Source organism: Camelus ferus, chromosome 7, assembly GCF_009834535.1.
Source record: "Camelus ferus isolate YT-003-E chromosome 7, BCGSAC_Cfer_1.0, whole genome shotgun sequence".
Classification (NCBI taxonomy): Eukaryota; Metazoa; Chordata; class Mammalia; order Artiodactyla; family Camelidae; genus Camelus; species Camelus ferus.
Window position 1 is genome coordinate 62,782,289 of NC_045702.1, and position 24,468 is coordinate 62,806,756.

Below are 24,468 nucleotides of genomic sequence, written 5' to 3' on the forward strand. Positions count from 1 at the left end.
TGCAATCATAGAGCGCGCGGCCGCTGTCGATCTCACAGCAACTCTCGCCCTGGGATCCTTCCGCCGGCTCCATCCCAGCGCCGTATCCTGGCTCTCCACACCCAGGACACCCAGGCTCGGGTGGCACGCGATTCTCAGGAAGGTGATCTCCTCGTGATCCCACGTTCTCTTCTGCTCTCGTATCACCCGTGTCTTAGGGTCAGGCTGCTGCTTCAGGTCCCCTCTCTCGGCGTAAGGATACCTCGGCGGTGTGGAGACCTATTTGTCGGGCGTGGTGACCTATTTTTCGGGCGTGGTGAGGGCCAGGCTCCACCCCGTTCTGTGACGCACAGGGTGGTGCGCGAGCGGGCCGGCAGCAGTGGGTGGGACTGGGTTTAGTCCTAGACCTAGGGGCTGGGGCCGCCTCCCGACGCCCATCTGCTGGCGTTTCTCCTTCCGTAGATTTGGGGGAGCAGCGGCGACCTCGGCCTCCAGTGTCTCCCGGGAACTGACGCGGGGTGGCCGCCAGGATGGTGTTACTGGGCTTACTGCAAGCGGGCGGGTCGGTGCTGGGGCAGGCGATGGAGCAGGTAACGGGCGGCAACCTCCTATCCATGCTGCTCGTCGCCTGCGCCTTCACGCTTAGCCTGGTCTACCTGCTTCGCCTCGCCATCGGCCACCTGGCCCCACTGCCGGCTGGGTCGGTATGTGCACTATCGGGGGTTCCGGCGCGGGGCGTAGCGACCACAACTGCCGAAGGGCTGGTGGGGGGCTGGGACCTCGGTCGTGCTGGGCTGGGCGGTGGCGGCGAACCCGCTGGAGGTTGAGTCTGAGGTGGCAGCGGCACTGATGCTGGTGGCGCTGGCGGTCGCAGCTGTCTTGACCTTGCTGGCCTTGGTGCTGTGGCCCTGATGTGGTCGCATATCTTGTCCTGGTCGGGGTCCGTATCACGATTGTGGTCGTGGTGATGGCTGTGTTGGCCAAGGCACTGGTGGTGGCCCTAATGGCCGTGGCCGGAGTGGGGGCTGTGGCCCTGGCTATGTCTGTGAGCCCACCTGGTGAGGGCCCTGGTGGTAATGCTGTTGGCACCTTCGACCCTGGTGGCCATCATCCTGGTGATGACCCTTGTGTGGTTCCGTGTCTTATGGGCTGTGGCATTGCTCCTAATGTGATTTACATCAGTATGAAGGGGGATATGTTCAGTTTGGTACCGTAGGAGTGACTGGAGTGTTACAGGCACCTTCCTCTGGTGCTAGTAAAATAATTTCTTTAACTTAGTGGCTTTATTGACCACTAGCTTCATACTTCCCTAATGTATCGGATGCATGCTTCCTTAACCAGCCAAAACCAAGTAGCTTTTAAAACTACCCTTTTACTGAATGGAATACGAACTATTGACTAAGTAGTTTTAAAAATAATTTTTGTTTGAACCATAACAGGCATGAGGCAGTTATTTTTCCTTCATACGGGTTTTTTGAGAAAGTGTTATTTGTCCTTGGAAAGAAAAAAAGGTAGCTTTAGTATTTTAAGATTGTTGTTACTATTATCTGAAGAGTGAGTTTGTAGTTTTTACTATTTGAAACCACGCAAGATCTGAAGAGTATCATCCTTTTTCATCATTTCAAGTTTGAATTCCCGGAGACTTAATGTTATAATATGCAAGTCTCATTTTGGGGCATCTAAAATACCTTCTGTGTGTGTGTGTGTATGTATGTGTATATATGTATATATGTGTGTGTGTGTGTGTGTGTGTGTATATATATGCATGACTGGGACATTATGCTATACACCAGAAATCGATACATTGTAAATGACTATACTTCAATTAAAAAAATAAATAAAATACCTTCTATAGTGAATGCTAAGTGCTCCTTCTAGAGTTGACCTACTCTCCCTTTAAAAACAGTAGAACTAGTTTGTTGAGAGAAGCATGAGATGTTTTCTGTTTACTGATAATATAGCTTTTAAACATTTCCCTTCTTTCTATACCTCAAGTTACTTTGTCTTTTCCATACATTCTTTAGGCAATATTCTGAAACTGAAATTGTGAGTGGTAGTAGAAGTGGTGAAGAAACCACAGTTTGACTTTTCTGGTTTTTTTGCTAGTAATAGTTAAGAAAGTTGCCTAGGGCCACCAATAATACTGGACATATTCTGGAAAGTGTTCAGCATTTATATAATTGCAATGCCTTTGTGTTTTTCTAGTCATTTATCTTACACCATGTTTTGAGTTTCTGTTTTCACTATGGCTACTCTCATAAGGTATTTGCAAGTTACTTTTGATGCTTCATCTTTTGGTAACTTTTTAGTATTAACGGCAAATTTCATTTTTTTGGTTGTGAAACTCAACTGGGTATTTTCTGTAAACTGAAGTTTTAAAAAAAAATTTTTCTCTTGCAGAAAAGTCCACCATACATTTTCTCTCCAATTCCATTCCTTGGACATGCTATAGCATTTGGGAACAGTCCAATTGAATTCCTTGAAAATGCATATGAGAAGGTAAGTCTTCTAAATCATTAAGAGGAAAATAAATTCGTGCTTTCCCCATTTCCTTTTTAAGTGGCAGAACATTAAAAAAAATGTAATCTTATGCTGTCCCAGCTATAGGAAACAGAAACAATTGGAAGCTGCTCCAGTTTAAGAGCTAGATAGGGGCTTTGGAGACCCTCTTCTCTTCTCCTGTGTCCTGGGATGATCTGTGAGGAAACCTGTAGTTTCGGCAACTATGGTTTAAAAACCACTGGTCTCAATTTTGTAATCACTGATTGTAGTTTAAATTGATACATATTGACCCTTCTTAACCATGCATCTGTGGAATTCTTTAACTTGCTCTGCATGTTGTCACTTCCACTTCGATGACCCACATGACACCAGGGCCACTCAGATCTTCGCCCCTCTCCTCCCCAGTGCACTTTCCTGTACCAGTTCAGCCATTTACTCCACAGTCCCACCTTGGACTTGGCACCATTCTTACCTGTTTCACTTCCAAAAATATTAATTTGACACCCGATTCTCAGACCACAGCTACTTCTGCTTAGCCTTCCATTTTTACCATTCTTAGACCTCATTAGCTGTTTCAGTCCACTGTCTCATTGACTTTCTCATCTATCAGCTTTCTTTCTTTGTGCCCCTTCCAGCGAGTTGTCTGCACTTAGTCTCTACTTCCACACCTCCTTTTTACTTTCTCTTTAGTCCCTTCCAGTCTGTCTTTGAGCCTCTTCACTAATGAGCTCCATGTCCTAATCCATTGAACTTGATGTCTCAGCTGTATTCGTCAGTGATGACCACTCCTTTGTATGTGGCTTCTCTCATTTTTTCTTTATACTTCTTTGACTGCTTCTCCTCTGACTCATTTGTGGACTCACACCTGGCCGTTTACTGTCGAGGTTCACTGAGGCTTGGCTCTTGGCCTTTACTCTTTCCTAGATGATTTGATCTTTAACCTGTAGCTTCAATTATCAGCTACATGAATATGACACCCAAATTAACGTCTCTGGTTCTGGTCTCTCTTCTGAGCTTCAGACCTGAGTATCCAACTCCCACATGATTCTTTCTCAGTTGTTCCAGAGGCACCTGAAATCCAACATTTCTAAAGTCTGACCCTTGATTTTTCTCTCTCCGATCCTGGTTGTCCTGTTCTCTCTTCTCACCAGTGTTCTCTTAATTTGCAGTGTTCCAGACACCTAGGAGTCATTCTTGATCCTTCTCTCTCCATCTATCAATCCACTGCCAAGTCTGAATATCCTTTCCCCCAAATAATTGCTTCTGTCTCCACTTCACCATTACCTTGTACCAGGGGCTCTTCATCAGGTTTCTGTAACAGGTTCTAACTGGTCCTCTGGCTAGCCTTTGGCTCCTGTCCCTCCTTCCTTGCTGTACAACAGCCAGAGGGATCTTTCTTTTAAAATATGCACAGATGAGTGTCCCATGCAATTTAAAATCTTCCATAGCATTCTATTGCCTGCAGGGATCAAACTTCCTGAATATGGCTTACGAGGCTCCCTATGGTCCTAGGCCCTGCCAGGTCCACCCTCATCTCATCCTTTCCTTCTTTTTCTCACCTTTAGGACCTTTGCACGTACTCAGCCATCAGGCTAACTCCTACCTACCCTTCAGCTCTCAGCTCAGGTGTCCTTTCCTCTCTTTTGTTTCCCTTTTATCAGTTCTCTCGTCACAGAGTTGCTTTCCTTTGTGTAGTATCTGTCACATTTGCAATTTTACATTGGTTGATGTGATTATTTAAGTTGTATCTTTTTCAATAGACAAAGCTTTATGAATCTGGGACACTATTTTTGTTCATGACTGTCTCCCCAGCACCTAGTGTTCAATAATAATCAGAAAACTGCAAAGTAAAGCAGTTAACACCTAACCAGATTAACATATAATTAAAAGTGAAATCATTGTTGGTGAGATAGTGGTAAAACTGGTAACTAAATAAACCTACAGTACTTGCTATGTGAAGGCACCAGAAGTTTACTGGCTACTCCCATAAATTTACCTTTAACCAAAGGGGGAAAAATCTATATTCTGAGAGATATTTGTTGCATAATCATCTACAATAAGTTAAAAAGTGGACGCATCACCCATACGTCCAGTAATGAAAGAGCAGATGACATATGTCTTTGTAAAAGATAGAAAATATTTTCTACATAAATGGTGAAAAAAGCAGAATAAGACACTATATTTGTATTTTACTTGCACATAGATGAACATAATTATAAATTTGGACAGAAATCGGGGGAAAATTGCATTAAAGTTTATGAATGTTTTAATTTCCAACATGCCAATGTATTACTGTTTTGTGATTTAATACATGAGTGTCTTAGCACTCTGGATTTTTTGGTAACTTCACTATGGGTACTTTTCTCTTCAGTATGGACCTGTATTTAGTTTTACCATGGTGGGCAAGACATTTACCTACCTTCTGGGGAGTGAAGCTGCTGCGCTGCTTTTTAATAGTAAAAATGAAGACCTGAATGCAGAAGATGTCTACAGCCGTCTGACCACACCCGTGTTTGGGAAGGGAGTTGCATATGATGTGCCTAATCCAGTAGGTTACACTGTTATCTTGAAGAAAGACAAGTCTATAATCTAAAATTTATAGCTAGCAGTGTAATATAATACATTTAAAATGTAGAAGCAATTTATTCCTTGGTTCAAAAATCTGAAGAATCATGAGCTACTTAAAAGAATAAAAACCATGGGTAACTGACAAAGAATGGGTAATTTTTATAGTTGCTGGCATGGGCTAAGCAATTTTAAAGGGCTTCCTGTACAAAGAAATAGAATCAATGATAACTTAGCATAACTTAGCATACATACATTTGATTTGAGTGGGTAAGAATAAAAATCCCATTATTTAATCAGAAGGGCCTCCTACCTTCCGACTCCCACCTGAAATTCTAGCATAAGAGCTCTTTTGAGCTAGAGATTATTGATGTTAGAAGTTCATATGATTTCTTTTCCCCACTAAAGTCAGATACTAAAGTGCTGCAAGTTAATGTAAAGTACAACTCAGATAACTGGCCCAGTTACTTGGTCTGGGCTCTGGTGGTGAACATATCACACATTACCCAGTATCCTAGGATAGCAGGTGAGAATTGACATTAAGTGTTGCTTCTGGGAGTAGGGGAGATGAGGAATGAATAGCTTTCCTCAAGGCCAAAAGCAAGAGCCCTGGAAAATCCCTCTGGTCGATATATCTATTTCACACGGCTTATCAGATTCTTAAAATAGAACTGCCCCATAGGGCTAAAACCATTCATTGTCTTATTGTGAATTTATTTTATTCAGATTATATTACATTCTAATTAAACTCCTGGGAGGTAGTGTCAGTGAGAAATGATATTTGTGTAGGAATAGATGGGCAGATATGTGAAGGAGGATAAAAATATAAGCAAAGCATAAAGGCCCTTTGAGAGATTGTGTTGGCATCTGGTTTGGGCTGGAAGACTATAAGATAACAGGATAGGAAGAGAGAGCCCTGAGTCAGGAGTGGGGAAAGGGTGTATGTACAAGAAGGAAGGCAGGAAGTGGGATTCCTAATTTATCACTTGTCTTGGGCCTGCATAGCCCATGTCTTCTCCATGTTAATTCAGATGTATGCGTGAATGGTTTAAGTGTCCCATATCTGGTGTAGTTTACAAAATGATTTTTATTTTCAATTTTTCAGAAGGATGTTTTCTTTGAGTGTTAAAGATTTATAATAACTCAAATGAATCTTGGATAAAACAAAATTATGTTTTAATGCTTGTATACCTTTAATATTTTGAAGGTTTTCTTGGAGCAAAAGAAAATGTTAAAAAGTGGCCTTAACATAGTCCACTTTAGACAGCACGTTTCTATAATTGAAAAAGAAACAAAGGAATACTTTCAAAGCTGGGGAGAAAGTGGAGAAAAAAGTAAGCAAAATGTTTTGGTTTTGGATTTGTCCTAGTATTTATTTCTACTTTTCTGTAACTAGAAATCTTAAGAGTGTCTGTGTGTGTGTGTAAAAAGCAAAGTGCAACGTATGTAAATTAACATGTTATGATTACCATGAAGTTAAAATACCCAGAAGGTTCAGAAACCTGATTTTAAGACACCTAAAGTTTATGTGATGTATTTCCTACTATTCAAGAAGCTGATGTATAAACTAGAATGCCAAGTAGTAACAAGTGAGATATAATTACAGGACCAAGAACACCAGGATATTTGCTGAACTTCTCTTTATTGGCTATCTCATTGGAAAGCCAAATGGTAATTGGTAGTTCATGTGGTGAACATGGAATTAAAGAACAGGACAGTGATTGGATAATTCTTATGACTTTGAAGTGTCATCCAGATGTGCTTGCCTGATGCAGCTGTCTCTAGTGTTGGGATATACAAATTGGTGACTAGTTACAGTTTTATATATGGTCAAGACTTCAATTTATAGTACCGACTTTCTGACTTTTGACCTGGGGAATAATCCATTCTTCAATTTTTGGACTGCTCTTCTATGGGAAGCACCTCATTATTGTCCTCTGAGGCACTAAAGAACCTTTTTTGCTGCCTTTGTTATATGTGCCCTGGACCTCTGATAACCACATTCATTTTTCTCTTCATTTTATCTTTTCAAGATTAAGGGCTCTTAGATGCCTTTGTGGCATCTATTTTGGCTGTCCAAAGGGATGGGGTATCTCCCATCATTTGATTTCTTGCTTCTCTTTGCTGTAACCACATATCTGTCTACAGGCTTTTTTTTGATGGTGTAGGTAGGATCTTGTCAGTTCTTGAGTTTTTATTCTCATTTTCCTTCACAGTACTTTTCTCTCTAAGAAAACAGAGCATTTCAAAAGAATTTTTGGCCATAGTAATGGGAATCATCTTTTTCCCCCTCTAGATTTGTTTGAAGCGCTTTCTGAGCTCATAATTTTAACCGCTAGCCATTGTTTACATGGGAAGGAAATCAGAAGTCAACTCAGTGAGAAGGTGGCACAACTGTATGCAGATTTGGATGGAGGTTTCAGCCACGCAGCCTGGCTGTTGCCAGGCTGGCTCCCCTTGCCCAGTTTCAGGTATGAATAAAGAAACTATACTTGATCATTCCACCGTGTATAATTACTATAGTGTTGGTATGCTTTGTTAACCAAAGATAAAAATTAAATCTGAAACCAGTAAGTTGGGGAAGAATTCTTCTGTAAGAATTCAAGACAGTTTTTCTTTAAATGGTGAGCTCATTTAAGGTAAGTTTCAGTTTATTAGAAAAGTAATGTGTTGTCTATCTGTTTTAATATTTTAAAGCCTACTTACGTCATATATTCTTTGTACTCAGGAAAGTCTCTGAACTCTACCTAAAAGTGATATAGCCTTCTATGTACTTGTTTGAGAGTATTTCCCTAATTTTCAGTATACTGTGAAATTTCTTTTTTTAAGTTGGAAAATTTTCTTTGTTTTGAAGTATTAGTACCTGTCTTTATTTTTCTCTGTCTCCTTGACAGCTCTATTGTGATCTCCTTAAGGGCAGGGACCATCTATGATACAAAGCAATATTGCTCATAGGACTTGATGTGTAGCTTGGTGTCTTGCATGTTAGTAGGCTCTCTATCCCTTTGTTCATTCATTTCTGTTGAGGTGAGAAATGGGGAGCAGTTAAATTGGTACTCCCTTTTCCTTCTATGTCCACGACTTCCATCCAGTCACAGAATAAAGAGAGGTGGAAATAAAAGGAAAGCCCGGAAAGGCTCTCTGGAGTTCTTTGGAACTCATAATATCTTATATTTGTAAGTTTTCAAAATGCTTTCATCCATATTATGTTAAAACATCCAGCACAGCCCTTGACTCTAGTGGGTGCTCCATGAATGTGCATGGAACCTATACCCATCTTCCCTGTCTCTTGGATGCAGTCAGAATTTCCTGAGCTTGGTATGATAGGCCTTTCACACCCTAGCCCAGTCTTTCTCTGTCTTACCTGAACCAACTGATTTCATCAGAATTTATTCACTTTCACATACAGGCCTTATGTTTTCCTGGCTCTGCTGTGTTCATACTTTTAAACGTCAATATCTTCTCTTCTGCCATATGTCAGTTGATACTTAGTAACAGTCTTAAAAACAACGAAAGGCAGCAATTTTCATTAGAAGGCTTATTAAGAGGGGGCTAGGTAGTCAGATTGCCTGGTTTTAAATTTCAGCTCCACTGCTCACTGGGTATGTGATCTTAAGCAGCTACCTGTGAAGTGAGAATAGCAGCATCTCCCTCACAGGAGGTCAAAGTGAACAATTCACTTACAGTAACTGTTACCTAGTGAGCATCACTTTACTTTAAATTTTTAGAAACTGAAGTTTGTTTTCTTACTCTACTAGTATTTTTGCCCCTTATAAAATTATGTTGTCTTAGAAAATGAAGAATCATATCCTATATATTGTGGTCATATTCTAAATCCTAGATTTAGATAATAGATGAATCCTAGGCTTATTCAAATCCTAAATCCTATAGAAGAACTAGAGTGACTGCTTCAAAAATTATTTTGGTTAAAATTGAAATTTCATGTTAATGTAAAGTACTCTGCTTTGTGTCAAAGTGGAAAATGGTTATAAAGGAGTAATCATTTGAGTCTTATTTTAGATCTTTAGTATAGTGTGTTAAGAAATCAGGGATATATATGTTAAAACATTTATTGCCCTTTAGGACCCTAGAAATTCCTAACAATATGATTTTCATGGCTTCTTTTCTCTTGGTTCTGAGTTTTGTCAGTTATTTTAGCGTCATTAAAGCTAGTTAAATAAGGTTGCTTTTAGCTAGGTCCTGGTTATTTTTAAATGAATTTGATGCCTGAAAGTATTGCTTTATTTTTTAAAGCCATTTTCATCTTTGAATTACAGACGCAGGGACAGAGCTCATCGAGAGATCAAGAATATTTTCTACAAGACAATCCAGAAACGCAGACAGTCAAAAGAAAAAATTGATGACATTCTCCAAACTTTGCTAGATTCTACTTACAAGTAAGAGCTGTTCAGATCACATATTAAGCTGAAGCAGGAGATGACACATTAAAACATAGTTAAATAATATGTCCCTTTAAAAAGTAATGATGCTGGCAAAATTAGTAGCTATGATCTTTGAACTTTTTAATTGGATGAAACATAATTTACTGGGATCCTGTGCCTTACTGGAAGTCCCAGTGACTGCACATGGTGAAAGGTTTGTTAGGAAACTGCAAAGAAGACTTTTGTAACCAAAATCGTATTTTCTATTGGTTTCTTTTCCCTAAAGAAAAGAAAAATTTCTGACTTGTAATAAGCAAATGCAAGAGAAAAATTAACTATGACCCTTTAGATAGAGTTTGAGGCATGAAATGTGTCTGCCAAATGTTAAATTTGTACATGTGGTCCATTCTGTAGGGATGGGCGTCCTCTGACAGATGATGAAGTAGCAGGCATGCTTATTGGACTGCTCTTGGCAGGGCAGCATACATCCTCAACGACCAGTGCCTGGATGGGCTTCTTTTTGGCCAGAGACAAAACACTTCAAGAAAAATGTTATTTAGAACAGATAACAGTCTGCGGAGAGGATCTGCCTCCTTTAAATTATGACCAGGTTTGTTGGATTTTCAGTTTCATTGCTGCCTTAGGACACTGAGTACGTGTGGCTAATTTTTAAAGGGGACAATTTGAGATTTTCTGTATACTGTAAATTAAATTGATTAGATTCTTTATTTTTTAGAAAGTTCCTCATAGCCTTCCCTGACATGTCCTAATGCTGGATCTGGTTTGCTAGTATTTTGTTGAGGATTTTTGCTTCTGTATTCATAAGGGATATTGGTCTGTAGTTTTAATGTGATGTCTTTGACAGGTTTTGGCATCAGTGTAATACTGATCTCACAGAATGAGTCTGGAAGTGTTCCCTCATCTTTTACTTTTTGGAAGACTTTGTGAAGGACTGATATTATTTCTTATGTGCCCCGTAGAATTCACCAGTGAAGCTGTCTAGGTCTGTGCTTTCTTTGTAGAAAGTTTTGTGATCACTAATTCAATCTCTTCACTTGTTACAGGTGTATTTATAGTTTCTTTTTGAGTCAGTTTTGGCAGTTTGTCTTTCCAGTATTCTCTCATCATCTTTTTATTCCTATTAGGTCAATAGTGATGTCCCCTCTTTCCTTCCTGATTTTAGTAACTTTTAATGTGATTGCTTAATTGATATATAATTCAAAATACTCTAAAATCCACCTATTTAAAACTATATTCAGAAAAAAATAAAATTGTATTCAGAATTGTGAAGTCATCATCAGTTTCATCTTAGAACATTTATATCACTTCCAAAAGAGAGCAGGTACCCATTAGCAGTCATGCTGTATTTCCCCTGCCCCTGGCAACCACTAATCTCCTTTTGTCTCTATGGATTTGCCTATTCTGGATGTTTCATATGAATGGAATCATACAGTATGTGGTCTTTTGTGGCTGGCTTCTTTCACTTAGCATGCTTTCAGGGTTAATCCATTTTGTAGCATGTATCAGTATTTCAGTCTTTTTAATTGGCAAGTAACATTCCATCGTATGGTATCTGTTCCTCTGTTGATGGACATTTGGGTTTTTTTTATCTTCTTTTGTAGTGGGGAGGAGGTTATTAGGTTTATTTATTATTTTATTTTGTTGATTTATTTTTAATGGAGAATTAAGGATTGAACCCAGGACCTCATGCATGCCAAGCAGGCACTCTACAACGGAGCTATACCCTCCACCACAGGGGTTGTTTCTGCCTTCTGGCTGTTACAAATAATGCTACTCTAAGCACTTGTATACAGGGTTTGAAAAAGCTGACACTGATGATTTTTGCTAATGTTTTCATTTTTTAGATGAGTGAATTTTTGCAGGTCCTTACCATGCCATTCAGAGTGATCTGTTATCTTGCTTTCTTTTTCCTTGCTGACCATGGACAGTAATAAAATACCAGCTACCTTGAACCTGTTACTTCTGCACTTCTATCCAGAATATATGCTATCTTATAATAACCCAGAAGTTAAAATAATTTTGTATACTGTTGAAGTATGTTTAAAGATTTATAAAACTCAGGAAATGTTTTCTCTTTTTAGCTCAAAGATCTAAATTTACTTGATCGCTGCATAAAAGAAACGTTAAGACTTCGACCTCCTATCATGACCATGATGAGACTGGCCAAAACTCCTCAGGTGAGTCTCCTGGCTAGATCTTCCCCTTCGTGTCCTCAGTATTTATTTATCAAAAAGAAGAAATATTGTAACGTCAAAGAGAAATTTTTTATTTTAAAAATAGAATGATTTCCATTTTTCCTACATGATTTTCAATTTTACATATTCTAAATATATAAATATTTTTACATCATTCCAGCAGTATACATGCCAGTCTGTTCCCTACATTTTTATTTAACAATTAGGGTTTTTTAAATGGGAGGTTTTTTTTCTTGGTTTTAAAAATAACATGTTAATGTGTGTTGTAAAAAAAAAAAAAAAAAATTCTAACCATGTGGAAGTGTATAAATTGGATTGGGAAAGACTCCCTGAAATCCCACTCCTAAACCCCAAGGCATTACTGCTTTCAAAAAACATTTGCGTATATACTTCCAACCCAGTGTTGTGCCACTGGGACGTCATCTTGAGTTAAAAGAACTTTTAACTGGTCTATCATCTGGCTACTTTTTAAATATGTAAATTTCATGTATATTAATGCTTTATTATACAATGGTCTCATTATTTGGTGGAAAATTTAAAATTATCTAATGTAATGTGTTGCTTTTATATGTAGACTGTGGCTGGGTATATCATTCCTCCAGGACATCAGGTGTGTGTTTCTCCCACTGTCAATCAAAGGCTTAAAGACTCATGGGTAGAACGTCTGGACTTTAATCCTGATCGCTACTTACAGGACAATCCAGCATCAGGAGAGAAGTTTGCCTATGTGCCATTTGGAGCTGGTAAGATGATTACATTTTACAAAGGAAATGTTTTGATAACGTACTTGTGCCTGTCAAAATAATCTATGTGAATTTTATTTTTACTTATCTTTCCCTTTCCTCACAGGGGCATTCCTGCAAATATTTGTAGGAGTTTAATCTTTGCAGGTTGGAAAAAATACTTTGTACTAAAGGAAATAGTTCTGTGAATCCTTATATAATGCTCTATTACCTTCTAACCTATCTCGTTTTCTCAGTTCTATTTCTTATAGTCCACCCTGTTTTCCCTTATAATAGTTTTTAAAGGTCTTTGTGAATTCTGTTTTAATGAGCCATTATAGTGAGCACACCATTATCTCAGGCTAAATATAAGAGACTGTCAACATTTTAGGAGAGAGCAAAGGGAGTATTTTTTAAAGAACTGAAGATTTTTCTGGATTGTTATTCAGCTTTTTGGTTCCCCGTCTATATCCTTATGATAAGATAGTCTTTAAATATGGGCCCTTTGTGCATAGGTTTGCAAAATTCTGCATTTCAATTAAGATCCTAAAATAATGGAGGCAGACCCATGTTCCTGCAATAATTTCTCTGTCCACTGGTACTCTGCACAGATTAAACTATATTCTATGACTTTGATTTAGTTTTTCCAAAAATCATTTATGTGACATGACTTTTTTTATGATTGGTCACACTTTTTCCACATATAAAGAAAAGTATCAAGTCTGTAGGGAACTTCAGATCTTAAAAAACTGTTCAGTAAACAAATTCAGTGATATGGTGTAAATAACAGAAGAGTCATAGATGGCTTAAGCAGTTGGAAGGGGCATTAGTACTCTAGCCCAGATTCTGCCCCCAAAAGGAATCATTTCTAAGCTGGCAATTATCTGGCTTCCGCCTGGGGTTTGTGCAGACCCCACTGGTTAAGGATTCAGTCTCATGAGACTGCCCACCCCCTTGACTTTAGATGCCAACTGCAAGGCCAGGTTGTCACCTGTTCTTACCAACTGACTATAAACTCGAGGTTCTCTACATCCCCACCTTGGGATTCCATAATTTGTTAGAATGGCTTACAGAACTTAGAAAACAGTTTATTTACTAGATTACTGGTTTATTAGGGATACAACTCAGGAATAGCCTGACTGAAGAGAAGCACAGGGCAAAGAAGAATGAAGGGGTCCAGAGCTTTCATGCCCTCTGTGGGTATGCTACCCTCCTAGCACCTCCATGTGTTCACTAACCTCGAAGCTCTCTGAACAGTCCCCCATCCTGTCCCTTCCCTGTAGTTTAGGGATTTTGTGGCAGCTTCATTACATAGGCATGATTGGTTAAATCATTAATCATTGGTGAGTAATTCAGCTTGCAGCCCGTCTCTCTCCTGGAGGTCAGGGGTATCACCGAAAGTTCCAACTCTCTAATAACGTGGTTACTTCCCCTGGCAGCCAAAAGTCACTTCATAAGCAAAGTCAAGTGTGGCGGAAAGGGGCTTTTTATGAATAACAAAAGGCTCTTTTCTTCTTTGACCTTTACTGCTTTTTCACTTAAGAAATTTTCCAAGATTGAGGAGCTCTGGGCCAAGAATAGAAGACCAAATACGTATTTATTGCAAATCACATTATCACAGTTGTCATACCTTTAGTTCTGAAGTCAGATTTGAAGTCATTTTAAGTACTCCAACTTGGTTCATCTCAAGGTTGCTTTGGATAACCTAGGCCTTTGCATTTCCATATGCATTTTAGAATTAGATGGTCAGTTTTTACATACATATAACTCTTGTTTTGAGCACACCTGTGTTAGTAACTTGGGTGTATTAAATCCCTTTTTCTTCCATTATCATTTGCAATGGCATTTAAAGTTTTGATTTGGAAGGTTCACATTAACTTTTAACTATGGCTCTCTTAGGATGGAAGTTAAGAATATGTTAGTATATTCCCAAACTAGATTACCATTGTATTACATATACTTAACCTAGATAGATGTTAGGTTTCAAAAAAAAATTGGAAAAGTTATAATTACTTAAGTGCTGTTTCCTCTAAGAACAGACATTGAAAATCTCTTGGGATTTTTATTTCTTATATTCTTGTGAAAAGACTATGTCATCTCTTTACTATAATATCTGTGTATCTGCTGTTCACCTTAACTGTAGATAAACAAATTTATCACACCAGATGGAAAGAAATGAGAAAGAATTCCAACCAATTCTTACGAGAACTTTCTTCTTTGACAGGGCGCCATCGTTGTATTGGGGAGAATTTTGCCTATGTTCAAATTAAGACAATTTGGTCCACTATGCTTCGTTTATATGAATTTGATCTCATTGATGGATATTTTCCCACTGTGAATTATACGACCATGATTCACACTCCTGAAAACCCAGTTATCCGATACAAACGAAGATCAAAATGAAAAAGGCTACAAGGAACTGATACGTGATACATCACTGTAAACTGCAAAAGCCTTGATTGAAGAGAATGAAGTTTATCAAAAACCCCCAGTGTATTATTTTTTGAGTGTGTAATTTTAAAAGACAGCCAGCTTAATGGTTTTTATATTTTAACTGAATTCTATGAAATCTAATGGCATTTCAGAAATTTCCTAATAGTTTTATGATGGATATTTACTACTTCTTTTACTTAATGAAATTATAAGCTCATCAGTCTGCAGGGAGGGAACAGAATCTTTGGTAATTGGCAGATTCTAAATAACACAATTTCCAGGTATTAATTTTAATACATAGCTGTTGGCAAGTAAGTTTAGGGTATTCAAATTTGGACTAGATGTGCAAGTATAAAAACCCACTGCAATTCGTGGAAGGCTTAGGTTATTTATTCATTTGCTGGGTAATGTATTTATGTGTGAGGATGGGTGGGCAGGGAATAAACTCACATTTAAAGCTTTGGCTAAAAGAGAATCCTACAGTTTTGGTATGATGATACTTAGCAAAGATGGAGCTATGTTGCAGGAAGATACGTCCTTTGAAATTTTAACTGGAAGCACTGTCTATAGGAAACTGAGAGAGATCTATGACAATGACTTAATTATATTTCCTAAAAAATAATTAATATTAAAGGCTGCTCCTGTAACTTGATCTAATTACTAAATGTTACATAGTTATCTGCCTGATAAATTTGTATCTGGTTCCACATCTTGACATATGTAAGTCCAAAATTATCCCCTTGTGGGATAATTTAATTTTTGTTCCCTTTGGCTCAAGGTGGTTCCCGCATCCTCTCCAGAATCTAATTATGTTAAGGGATGTATGTTAAGTAGTTCTGTTAATTTAGGTTAACAGCTTTTTAAAAAAAAAATACAAAATCTGAGATCAGGGAACTCTGGCTTTAAGATAGGGTAATAGGAAGCAGGGACCTTGGGAGTGTATCACTGGTCTGATTCTGTGAAGCCTGTGTTCAAGAATCAAATTATAACTGGCAACCTCAAATTATTATGATACACATAATTTAACCAGAAAGATGTGGCAAAGTATTTTCCCTTATGTATTTTACAGTTTGGTTTAAAAGGCTGGAGGACTCATGTTAAACTCCATTTGTGAAGGCAAAATCTCTGCTATTGAGTTTTTCACATTAAAATTATCTTTGAGAATACAGCCTGCATTCATGAATTATAAAGAGTGTACTTCACTGAGTAAAATTCAGGAATCTAGGAACTTGGAAGGGAAAAAAGTTCCATCTTTATTTTTACTAATTTCAAACTGTAATATTTTCCTTATTTATGAATTTAGGCAACAAACCACACTAGTATTGGCAGTACCCATGATGTGGACAGAAATTATAGATTATTTGGATATCACATTATAGATGTTGCAGATCTCTTGAAATGTCTTTAACTCTCATCACTACTTTGAAATTATGGTAGTTATTAGATCTGCTAGATCTTATTCAGTTATATCACAAAAATTTTTCAAAAGGTTTGGTTATTTTTATATAATTGGTTTCCTTTGCAATGGTATACACCTTAAGTCTTTAAAAGCATTATTGTGAGGAAGGGATCTGTAAGTCACAAGACTTGCTAGGGAGGTTCATGGCACAGAGAAGTTAAAACTGGTAAGGCTGGTCTATGTTTAGTGAATAGTTTTAAGACTTCAATAAGATTTAGTTTTTAAGCACAGACTAATTATTGAGAAGCATCAACAAGTTTTACTGCAAAGGCCTGATGTCATAGAAGGGCTGAAGGTCAGACAATGGGAATGAAATGAGACTAATGGGAGCGCTTGTCTATCTGCTCTTATCTCCATTCTCTCTTAGAGCGTAATCACCTTGAATGGAAAGCTATGCTTAGCTTAAAAAGGTTTTACCCAAACCTCCCCTCCTTTAACTGCTTTAGAATACATTTGTTACTTGTAGAACTCCTCTTACTGGAACTTAGCTGCTAAAATGGAAATTTAGGTAATTTGAAATTTCCAAGAATGTAGACAGCCTGTTTGAGTTGGTATAAATCATGGAATATCCAGTGGTAAGACAAAATTCTCTGGATATAAGCTTCAAATACTGTTCCTCTTGCTGTTTTAGTGATGGCCATGTTCAGGGAGGACTACAGGTAGAAGTAACATTGAGATGTATATTATCTCTGTGAGAACACCTCACTCTTAATTTGGACAGCAGGACTCTACTGCTTAATTCTGCACTGTGATTAATAAAATTTAAGATGGTTTGAGTTAAAGGATTTCTGCATCATCTTAGTGTCCATGGCTTTGTGAGGACACATCTTTGGATACAAGTTACCCTAAATATAATAGGACAAATATGGATTAATCGTGAAAATAAAAATATATGACTTCTAAAAAACATTACATATAGACTTAAAAACTGGTAAAAGGCACATGAAAAATTCTTCCTCAGTGTGGGGAGAGAAAAATCCTAATGTAGCTAATTCTAAAGTTAGGACCACTTTCTAAACTCTTAAGTTCTTCATATTTGAGATAAATAATGAGGTGACATGTACTACCATAGGCTGAATGTGTCTCCCCAAATTCATATGTTGAAATCTAATCCTTAATCTGTTGGTATCTGGAAGTGGGGCTTTGGGGGCGATTAGGTCACGGGGATGGAGCTGTCATAAATGTGATTAGCACCCTTAGCAAAGAGACCCTTGCCTCTTCTGCCATGTGAGGACACAGCAAGAAGTTGGCAGTCTGAAACTAGGACACGGGCTCTCACCAGATAGACGTCGAATCCGCTGGCACCTTGATCTTGGACTTCCTAGCCTCCAGAACTGTGAGAAGTAAGTTTCTGTTGTTTTTATAAGCCACGCAGGCTATGGTATTTTGTTAGAGTAGCCTGAACAGACTAAGACATGCACCAAGAGCTATGGCTCATTAAAAATGAAGGTTCAAATACGGTGTAGTTAAAATGGTGAAGTCATTTTTATTTCAGTACTTGACAAAATACCCCATAAAATTCAAAACTTCTACCATTATACAAAAATAGGTCTCTACAAGTGATATCTGTCTTCATCACCAGTAGCAAATATATTAGGCAGAAACATGTAACTTCAGTAGCCTTATAAGAAAAGTGCAGGACACCTTAAGCTACACATTCAACAGTATCGTAATAAGCAAAAGTTTAATCTTTTCACCCATTTGATAAATACACAAGGTTTATAATTTAATCAATTTAAATTAGCATTCCACAAATATACATGTAATTTATTGATTATTGTGCATGAATACATACACAATGCTTATATGTACAAATTCCAGTTTGTTTCATGTGCTGGCAAGGGATCTGTACACAATCATAAGCTGTGTTTGTATTGGTCCCATTGAATATCCACAATACAAAAGCACAAAAGAATGACTGATTTACAAAAGGGAATTTGTTTAAAATCATTTCGATTCATGATGTTTCAAAAGATTATCTTCTCATGCCAGCATGAAACTGAGTTGAACCTATAAGACAGGAACAGGATATTTTAAAGATTTCAAATCAGATTGTGACTTATACCAGACTAACTAGTTCATGAAGGGCAGATTATTATTACCCACCCTTTTTAAAAAATGCTTTCCCCCACCTAAAGTCTTAGACTTGAACTGATTTTTAAAAAGAGATTTCGAATATATATTAAAAAGTCACTGAAGCTGGCTCCAGAGCACGGTAAGTGAAATTAATGTTAAAATTCTCTGTAAAGTGCCCTGCAGGTTGAATGTTCTATACTTCTTGAAAAGTCTTTTGGTCTTGAAAATCTGGGTCTTGTGAAATTTAGGTGCTCAAACCAACAAAGTCCAGCTATGATGATAATAGTTTCCTACAACTACAAGTTGCCTGGGTTAGATGATTTCTTCTATGAAGAGATAAACTAACTTAAACTACTAACTTAAAAGACTAGTCTTACCTATTTTATGGAAATAGTATTTAAAAAATATCTTTAATAAAAGTAATATATATATATGTATATACATATATATATATATATAAAAATTGACTTAAAGTTCATTAAAATGACTGAAAATCTTTAAATCAGGAGTGAACCAAAGAAAGACAAGGAAAAGAGGTTTTTCCCATAATGAACAGGGAAGCGAATCCACTTTTACTAAGTATGAAATTTTTTGCTGTGTTTTTGAGCATAGAAAAATAAAAGGTCATTCTTAAGTAAGTCTTTTGAATGGGATGGGTTTCTTGGATCATACATAAAAGTACAAGGTCATTAGGTACTTAAAGTACTGTCTTCCTCCTCTCCTCTCCGTACCCCTTATTTGCATGTTTCACCACATATTACACAGTCAACTGTGTAAGCCTCAGAGTACTGTGCACATTCGTGTACATCATGCATTTCATTTAATCAATCTGAATGGAAACAAGCAGGGATCTTTTCTGGGTGGGAGAGTGGGATCCTCGGTGATAAGTCATGTTTTGGCTTAAACTCCTAAATCTAGTCTGGTAACTCATACACTGAACTGTAATATTTGATTATCCTAATGAGGAAGGTCAAGGTGTTTCAAAAAAGAGAACGAAGAACTCTAGGTCTATCACTATGGTGCTGCCAATACTCAGTTAAGCTGAGAGTACCTGACGGTACAGTTCCAAGTCGTCTTTGTAGTGCCTCTAGACGAGTAATATAATCTGTCAGGGCTCTGTCAGGATCGTAATTCTGAAGCTGAGAACATGCTAAGGAACCAGGATTTAAGTCAGCTGGAAGGCCTGGGTACCTATGATATTAAAAATGTGAACATGAATCCAAATTATCCAGAAACAATGCAAGTAACTTACCAACCTGCCTCCACCCTGCCCTCAAAAGGTGGAACACTTGTACACTGCCTATTCGAATCCCCCATATTCTGAGTTTGCCATGTGTAAAGAAAAAAAACTCTTCAGTAAATTCAAAGCAGCTACTAAATCATAAAATGTCCAGCACACTGCCTGTTACAGCGGCCATCAATAAATGTTGCAGATGTATAAATGCATCTTGTCATGCAAACTTCAGAGGATTTTTCACAATTCCAGAGACTGTCAATTTTAGTTAATAGTTTCACAATGTCTAACCACAGCATATGTATTAAAAAACACTTGATCAGCTGTTTCCTATATCCTTGGAAACTAGTTACAAATTCAAAAATTGTTTTTGATCCTGAGCTTTAGTATGTAAATCACACATAACTAAAAACAGTTAGCTATTTCAATGCAAAGCAGTCAAAACCCTAACACTGTCCTTCTTTCTCTGTTCAGTATTAGTGTATCAATATAGGTATATCAAATTCTTACCTATTTTGAAATGGTAAAGGAGACCTTGGATAGTCCAGATCTGATCTTGAGCGATATGTAGTGTGTCTTGGTTCTCCATATAGCTCTAGCCCACCAGAAGAATGATAAAATGGGTCAGTTTTTTCAGCACCTAAAGTAATCCAAAATGTACCTTGTAAAGGAAAAAATACCAAGCCCTTGAAAATTTTCTACAAAACACATAAGGGCCTAAAAACTATTATTCTGTGTACCACACTACACTATCTCCTACATATAGTCATTTTCATTTATTCTTACTACAGGAGAGAAACAACAGTACAACTATTATTTATCTTTCAATGTTAGCATTTCTGATGATCTGGAACTGTACCTCTAAGAAAATAAACCAATTAGGTATTTCCTTTTCAAAAGACCTCTTAGTTTTAACTAGAGGTGAAGTGAGGGGTGTCTGAGTGTGTGTGTGGTTTAGAGAAAAAGACAATGTAGATAAAAAAAATACTAGATTTAATATAACCAAGTCCTTTTATCACTCTGTTCTACTGACTTACTGGAAAAAACTTGAAACCAAGATTTGCTAACTTACAACACAGAATTTACTACGGCACAAAATTTCAGCTGTTTCAGTATAAGAATGCATATTTCAAGAACACTTTGCTTAGACTATCAAATATATATAGGTCAGCTACTGGTAGAACATGTAAAGGTGGTTTAATTCCAGAACATAGCAGTTATGCTATGTATCTGTAACTGTGCTCCTCAGCTTCTGACCTTCTCGTTTTGCCAGAAATGTTGAAGCCTTTATATTTGGGTGTACAGAGAAGGAATTTTAACTGTTACATTACACAACCTACTGGCAAACTCAGAAACCTCTTTGAATATTGCTAAACTGTGAAAACTTCAAGCCAAAACTTCCACATGACACAGTATCAGCAATCCTATCTTGAACCAGAGCCTAAATGCAGCCCTAAGGAGAGTGGGCTCTGGAGCCAGTCCACCAGCGTTCAACGCCAGCTCTACCACTTCCTACTACGTAATTTGAGGCAAGTGGCAAATGCTTTCCATATCTCAGCTTTTCATTTGTAAAGTAAAAATAACAGTAACTGTACTTACATCATGAGAATTTGTGGAAAAAAGCAGGACCCAGTGTGGACTGAGGGCTCTATAAAAATCAACTCCTATTATTCTTTAAAAAGAGCAAAGTCCCCAGATTTGTTAGTTACAAAAAGTTTCTGTCTTTGGACAACACAGGTCCCAGAACACATTATTTGGAAGGTAGTACCTATGCAGTATTTTCAGAGAATCATCAACATAAGAAAAAAAATTCTACTTTGACTTCACCTGGACTCAATCCAAAGCCATCCCTGTTAATATTGATGGAACCAGAACTTGTGACTCGATGCCACCGTCGAACTAAAAATTTCATTCTAAAAAAGATTCCAAGAAAAAATTTCACATAACATCTACAATGTAAAAATAATAATAATAATATAATGTAAATTTACACACCCCACAAAAATCAAGTCATACATTTAAATGTGCAAACAAAAACTCCCCAACTTCCCCAAAACCAAACAAAAAAACCCCCAAAATAAATAAATAAATGTGAACACAGAACAAATTTCAGTATAATCACATGACTGCCTAATCTAAAACTATGCAAATGCCCCTGGGTTTGTGGCAAAATTAATTGGAACAGAAGAACAGGGCTTCCAAAGGGCACCAGAGGTCTCATCTGTTGCCACTGCCAGGGTCTGGCTTTAGAGGTACATAGGACAGAGAGGTGGCGAGCAAAAGTAGAAAAGAGAAAACTGGATGGGCAAAGATAGGGCAAAAAGCTATGGAAAAGAGAAGGAAAAAAAGGAGACTAAAGGGCAGATGAGATGGAAAGAGAACAGAAAGACCCTTAATCTGGCAATATGAGAACAAGAGAACAGGGACAGCATGTAATCAAGGATGAAAAACAAGCTGTCTTCAAAAGGGAACAGGGTGAAGGATCACAAACCAGCTGTAGTGAGTTGCTGCCTGCCCCAACCTGGGCCAAGGAGCTTTTGTGAACACAAGTTTTGATTTCTTTAACTCCAATCAATTTCAAAAAGGTCAGTTATAAAAGGGTCAAAACACAATGACCATATAAGAAAAAAGACAGAGGTTAAGTCCTTCAAAGGCAACTGGCTTTCATGGAGCCTTCCCAAATTCTTCTAATCAAAATTAATAGCTGACTCCTGTGACCTCTCATTTAGTGTTTCCTAAATTATGCACATATTGGTCTGCCCTACTAGAAAGTAAGCTGCCTTCAGGGATTTAGGGAGGGATTATGTCTTTTTCTTTATCAATGTATCTCCCAGCACTTAACCTTGTACAAGGTGATAAATGGAATCAAAGATGAGGAAGGAAAAGGAAAAGACGAGGAGGGAAACTCTCTGCTCTTTCCAACCTTCTACTTCTTGTGCCAGTGCTAAGAAATGACACAACTGAACCAAGTCATCTGGCAGGGAGTGTGGGAGACACAGTCTGCTGTGTCTGTAAGCCCCTGGCAGTATAGAGGTTGGTCTACAGGGGCAGTTAAGAACTGAAAGCCAGCAGATGCTTCCCAGCACACAAAAACATTAATTATACCTCTTATTATGCCTTTGCGGTCTTTTGTTATTCTTGTAAATAACTTGAATACAACAGAATTGGAAAATACTTTAAAAAAAAGTTCCTTTGAAACTGGCTCCTACAGAATTAAAAGGGAGGGGAAGCATGGAGAAGGTGTCTAGGTGTTTGGGTACAAACCAACCAGATGAGAGGACTGCAGGAGGCTAGGTCCTCAAGTCAGTTTGATTCTTGGCTCCATTTCAACCACATACAGAATGAGCACCAGAGTCCCCAGCTTGGAACTACCAGAAAAGAAGTGACAAAAGCACTAGTAGAGTCCAGTGAAGAGTTAGGCCAGGGCTTTCTATAGATGGACTGCAAGAGTGGGTTATTTTCTTAATGAAGAAAACAAATGTATTATCAGCGTAGGTAATTTTTCAAAAAACATTTTTCTCTCTTACGATCTCTTTTATTATGTGTGAGCAAGTTTGTGGGAGCCCATGATTGGGTTAACAAATTGTAACAGACCCCAGCCGCTTGTCTCCTTAAAGAAGAGCGACTGTGCTTAGTAACTGCCTTGCTTGCATAGTTGAGGTTTTAGATAGCACTCTGCTCGTTGCAAAGCAATGACCCAGGCCCTTGGCTATAAGCGCTGAGCATGCCTGCTGTTAAGTCTTCTATCCCCAAAGCAAGGAACTGACTGGGCTGGTGGTCTGCTTCAACATATCTATAAGAATGTATCTTGCTCCCCTCTTCCCATGAAAGGTAAACTGTAGGCCCCCAAAGGAAGGAGTCTTGGGCTGGAATGGTAAACAAGATATAAAAAGCTGCAGACTCAGAGTGAGAAGGCTGGTTAGCCAGTGACTGGTAAGACCCCCCAGAGGTGGGCAACCTAAGACAGGCACAGCCGCCTGACTTACCAAAAGATAAAGGGTCTTCTGACCTTGAGCCACACTCTACAATCTAGATCCCACCCTGTCTTTCCCTAAATTCCTGCATTCCATCACACAACTGTCAGTGATTTCTCCTTTGATTGTACACAATAAATGTGGGGGCATTTGAGAGGTTCGTGGAGTTGGCTCCAGACTCCCTCTCGCTCTCTCGACTTTTCCACAGTCTTGAGTAATCCATTCCGTCTCGGTGGGACTTCTGCTGGCCAGAACCCACAACTGGTGACAAACCCACACAAGTTCATGGGCTCATTCAGATTAAAAAGAGAGACAATCCAGACTGGATGTGCCAGCCCTAAGTCACCAGCTATCTATCTGCAGGTAGGAGAGCCCTTTTCATAGGGTCTCTACAGTACCACATAATGTACCCCTGCTAAAAGGATGAAAACCTAGGGAGAAGCAGGCATGTTTCAGTGATGGCAAATGTCTCATACAATATGAATACAGAGCACAACAGGCAGAGAAAAGAGGATTAAAAATAACGAATCTTTTTAAGGAGTCTTTTAAAATGCATTTTCTTTCAAGTACTTTACCTCGAAATAGCCATGGCCACTCTGACGGCTGACCGAAACCTGGTGAAGCCCTTTGGACGGTTGGTGATCACCTCCAGGTCCGTGAAGGCTGGCTGCCCCCCCATCCGGGCAAGCAGAGCCAAGGTGGCATCCTCGCACTCCTGGAAGCCGCCCAGCAACAGCAGCAGGTATTTCTTCTGATAAATGAGAGCTTTCCGAAAACTTTCTGCCCTCAGGTATTTACCATAAATTCTCTATGTTTAAAGAAGGGAAGAACGTAAAGACATTATTAAGAAGTTATTCAAATTTTTCTCTAGGGGAAGATAACCTGGATTTCATTTTTAAAAAGTAGTAGTAGTAGAATGGCTGGGA

General features: G+C 38.3%; 2 protein-coding genes across 11 annotated transcripts in view; one reads left to right on the forward strand and one right to left on the reverse strand.

The window, feature by feature from the left end:
* The first annotated feature begins 7 nt into the window (after window positions 1–7).
* LOC102515047 (lanosterol 14-alpha demethylase) lies at window positions 8–17,040 on the forward strand. 3 transcript variants are annotated; one of them, XM_032484022.1, is made up of 10 exons: window positions 8–139; window positions 2,378–2,478; window positions 4,853–5,029; window positions 6,254–6,380; window positions 7,343–7,517; window positions 9,324–9,443; window positions 9,843–10,038; window positions 11,531–11,626; window positions 12,219–12,387; window positions 14,591–17,040. In XM_032484022.1, exons 3-10 carry the CDS (start codon window positions 4,877–4,879, stop codon window positions 14,767–14,769), a joined length of 1,215 nt encoding a protein of 404 aa, XP_032339913.1. In that variant the 5' UTR covers window positions 8–139; window positions 2,378–2,478; window positions 4,853–4,876; the 3' UTR covers window positions 14,770–17,040. The 3 variants fall into 3 exon arrangements, with proteins under 3 accessions (XP_032339913.1, XP_006177844.1, XP_032339912.1); XM_006177782.3 differs by lacking the exon at window positions 8–139 and adding an exon at window positions 335–683 and having other exon boundaries at window positions 2,380–2,478; XM_032484021.1 differs by lacking the exons at window positions 8–139; window positions 4,853–5,029 and adding an exon at window positions 341–683 and having other exon boundaries at window positions 2,380–2,478.
* Window positions 17,041–17,721: 681 nt separating this feature from the next.
* Window positions 17,722–24,468, reverse strand: part of AKAP9 (A-kinase anchoring protein 9) — a 168,499-nt gene continuing 161,752 nt past the window's right edge. For 6 of the 8 annotated variants that reach the window (XM_014553322.2, XM_014553313.2, XM_032484008.1 and 3 more), the window contains 5 exons: window positions 24,118–24,350; window positions 21,396–21,481; window positions 20,079–20,229; window positions 19,386–19,525; window positions 17,722–18,268 (listed from right to left, as the gene is read on the reverse strand). In XM_014553322.2, the coding sequence (XP_014408808.2) occupies window positions 18,234–18,268; window positions 19,386–19,525; window positions 20,079–20,229; window positions 21,396–21,481; window positions 24,118–24,350 (645 nt within the window). In that variant the 3' untranslated portion in view covers window positions 17,722–18,233. The remainder of the gene's footprint in view (window positions 18,269–19,385; window positions 19,526–20,078; window positions 20,230–21,395; window positions 21,482–24,117; window positions 24,351–24,468) is intronic. The other 2 variants (XM_006177783.3, XM_014553317.2) reach the window with 1 other exon arrangement.

Excerpts from the sequence above, each read along its gene's own strand:
- LOC102515047 (XM_006177782.3), top strand. The coding sequence starts at position 510 with ATGGTGTTACTGGGCTTACTGCAAGCGGGCGGGTCGGTGCTGGGGCAG. Across the intron at positions 5,030-6,253 it reads CATATGATGTGCCTAATCCA|GTTTTCTTGGAGCAAAAGAA; the intron begins GTAGGTTACACT and ends AATATTTTGAAG. Across the intron at positions 9,444-9,842 it reads TTGCTAGATTCTACTTACAA|GGATGGGCGTCCTCTGACAG; the intron begins GTAAGAGCTGTT and ends TCCATTCTGTAG.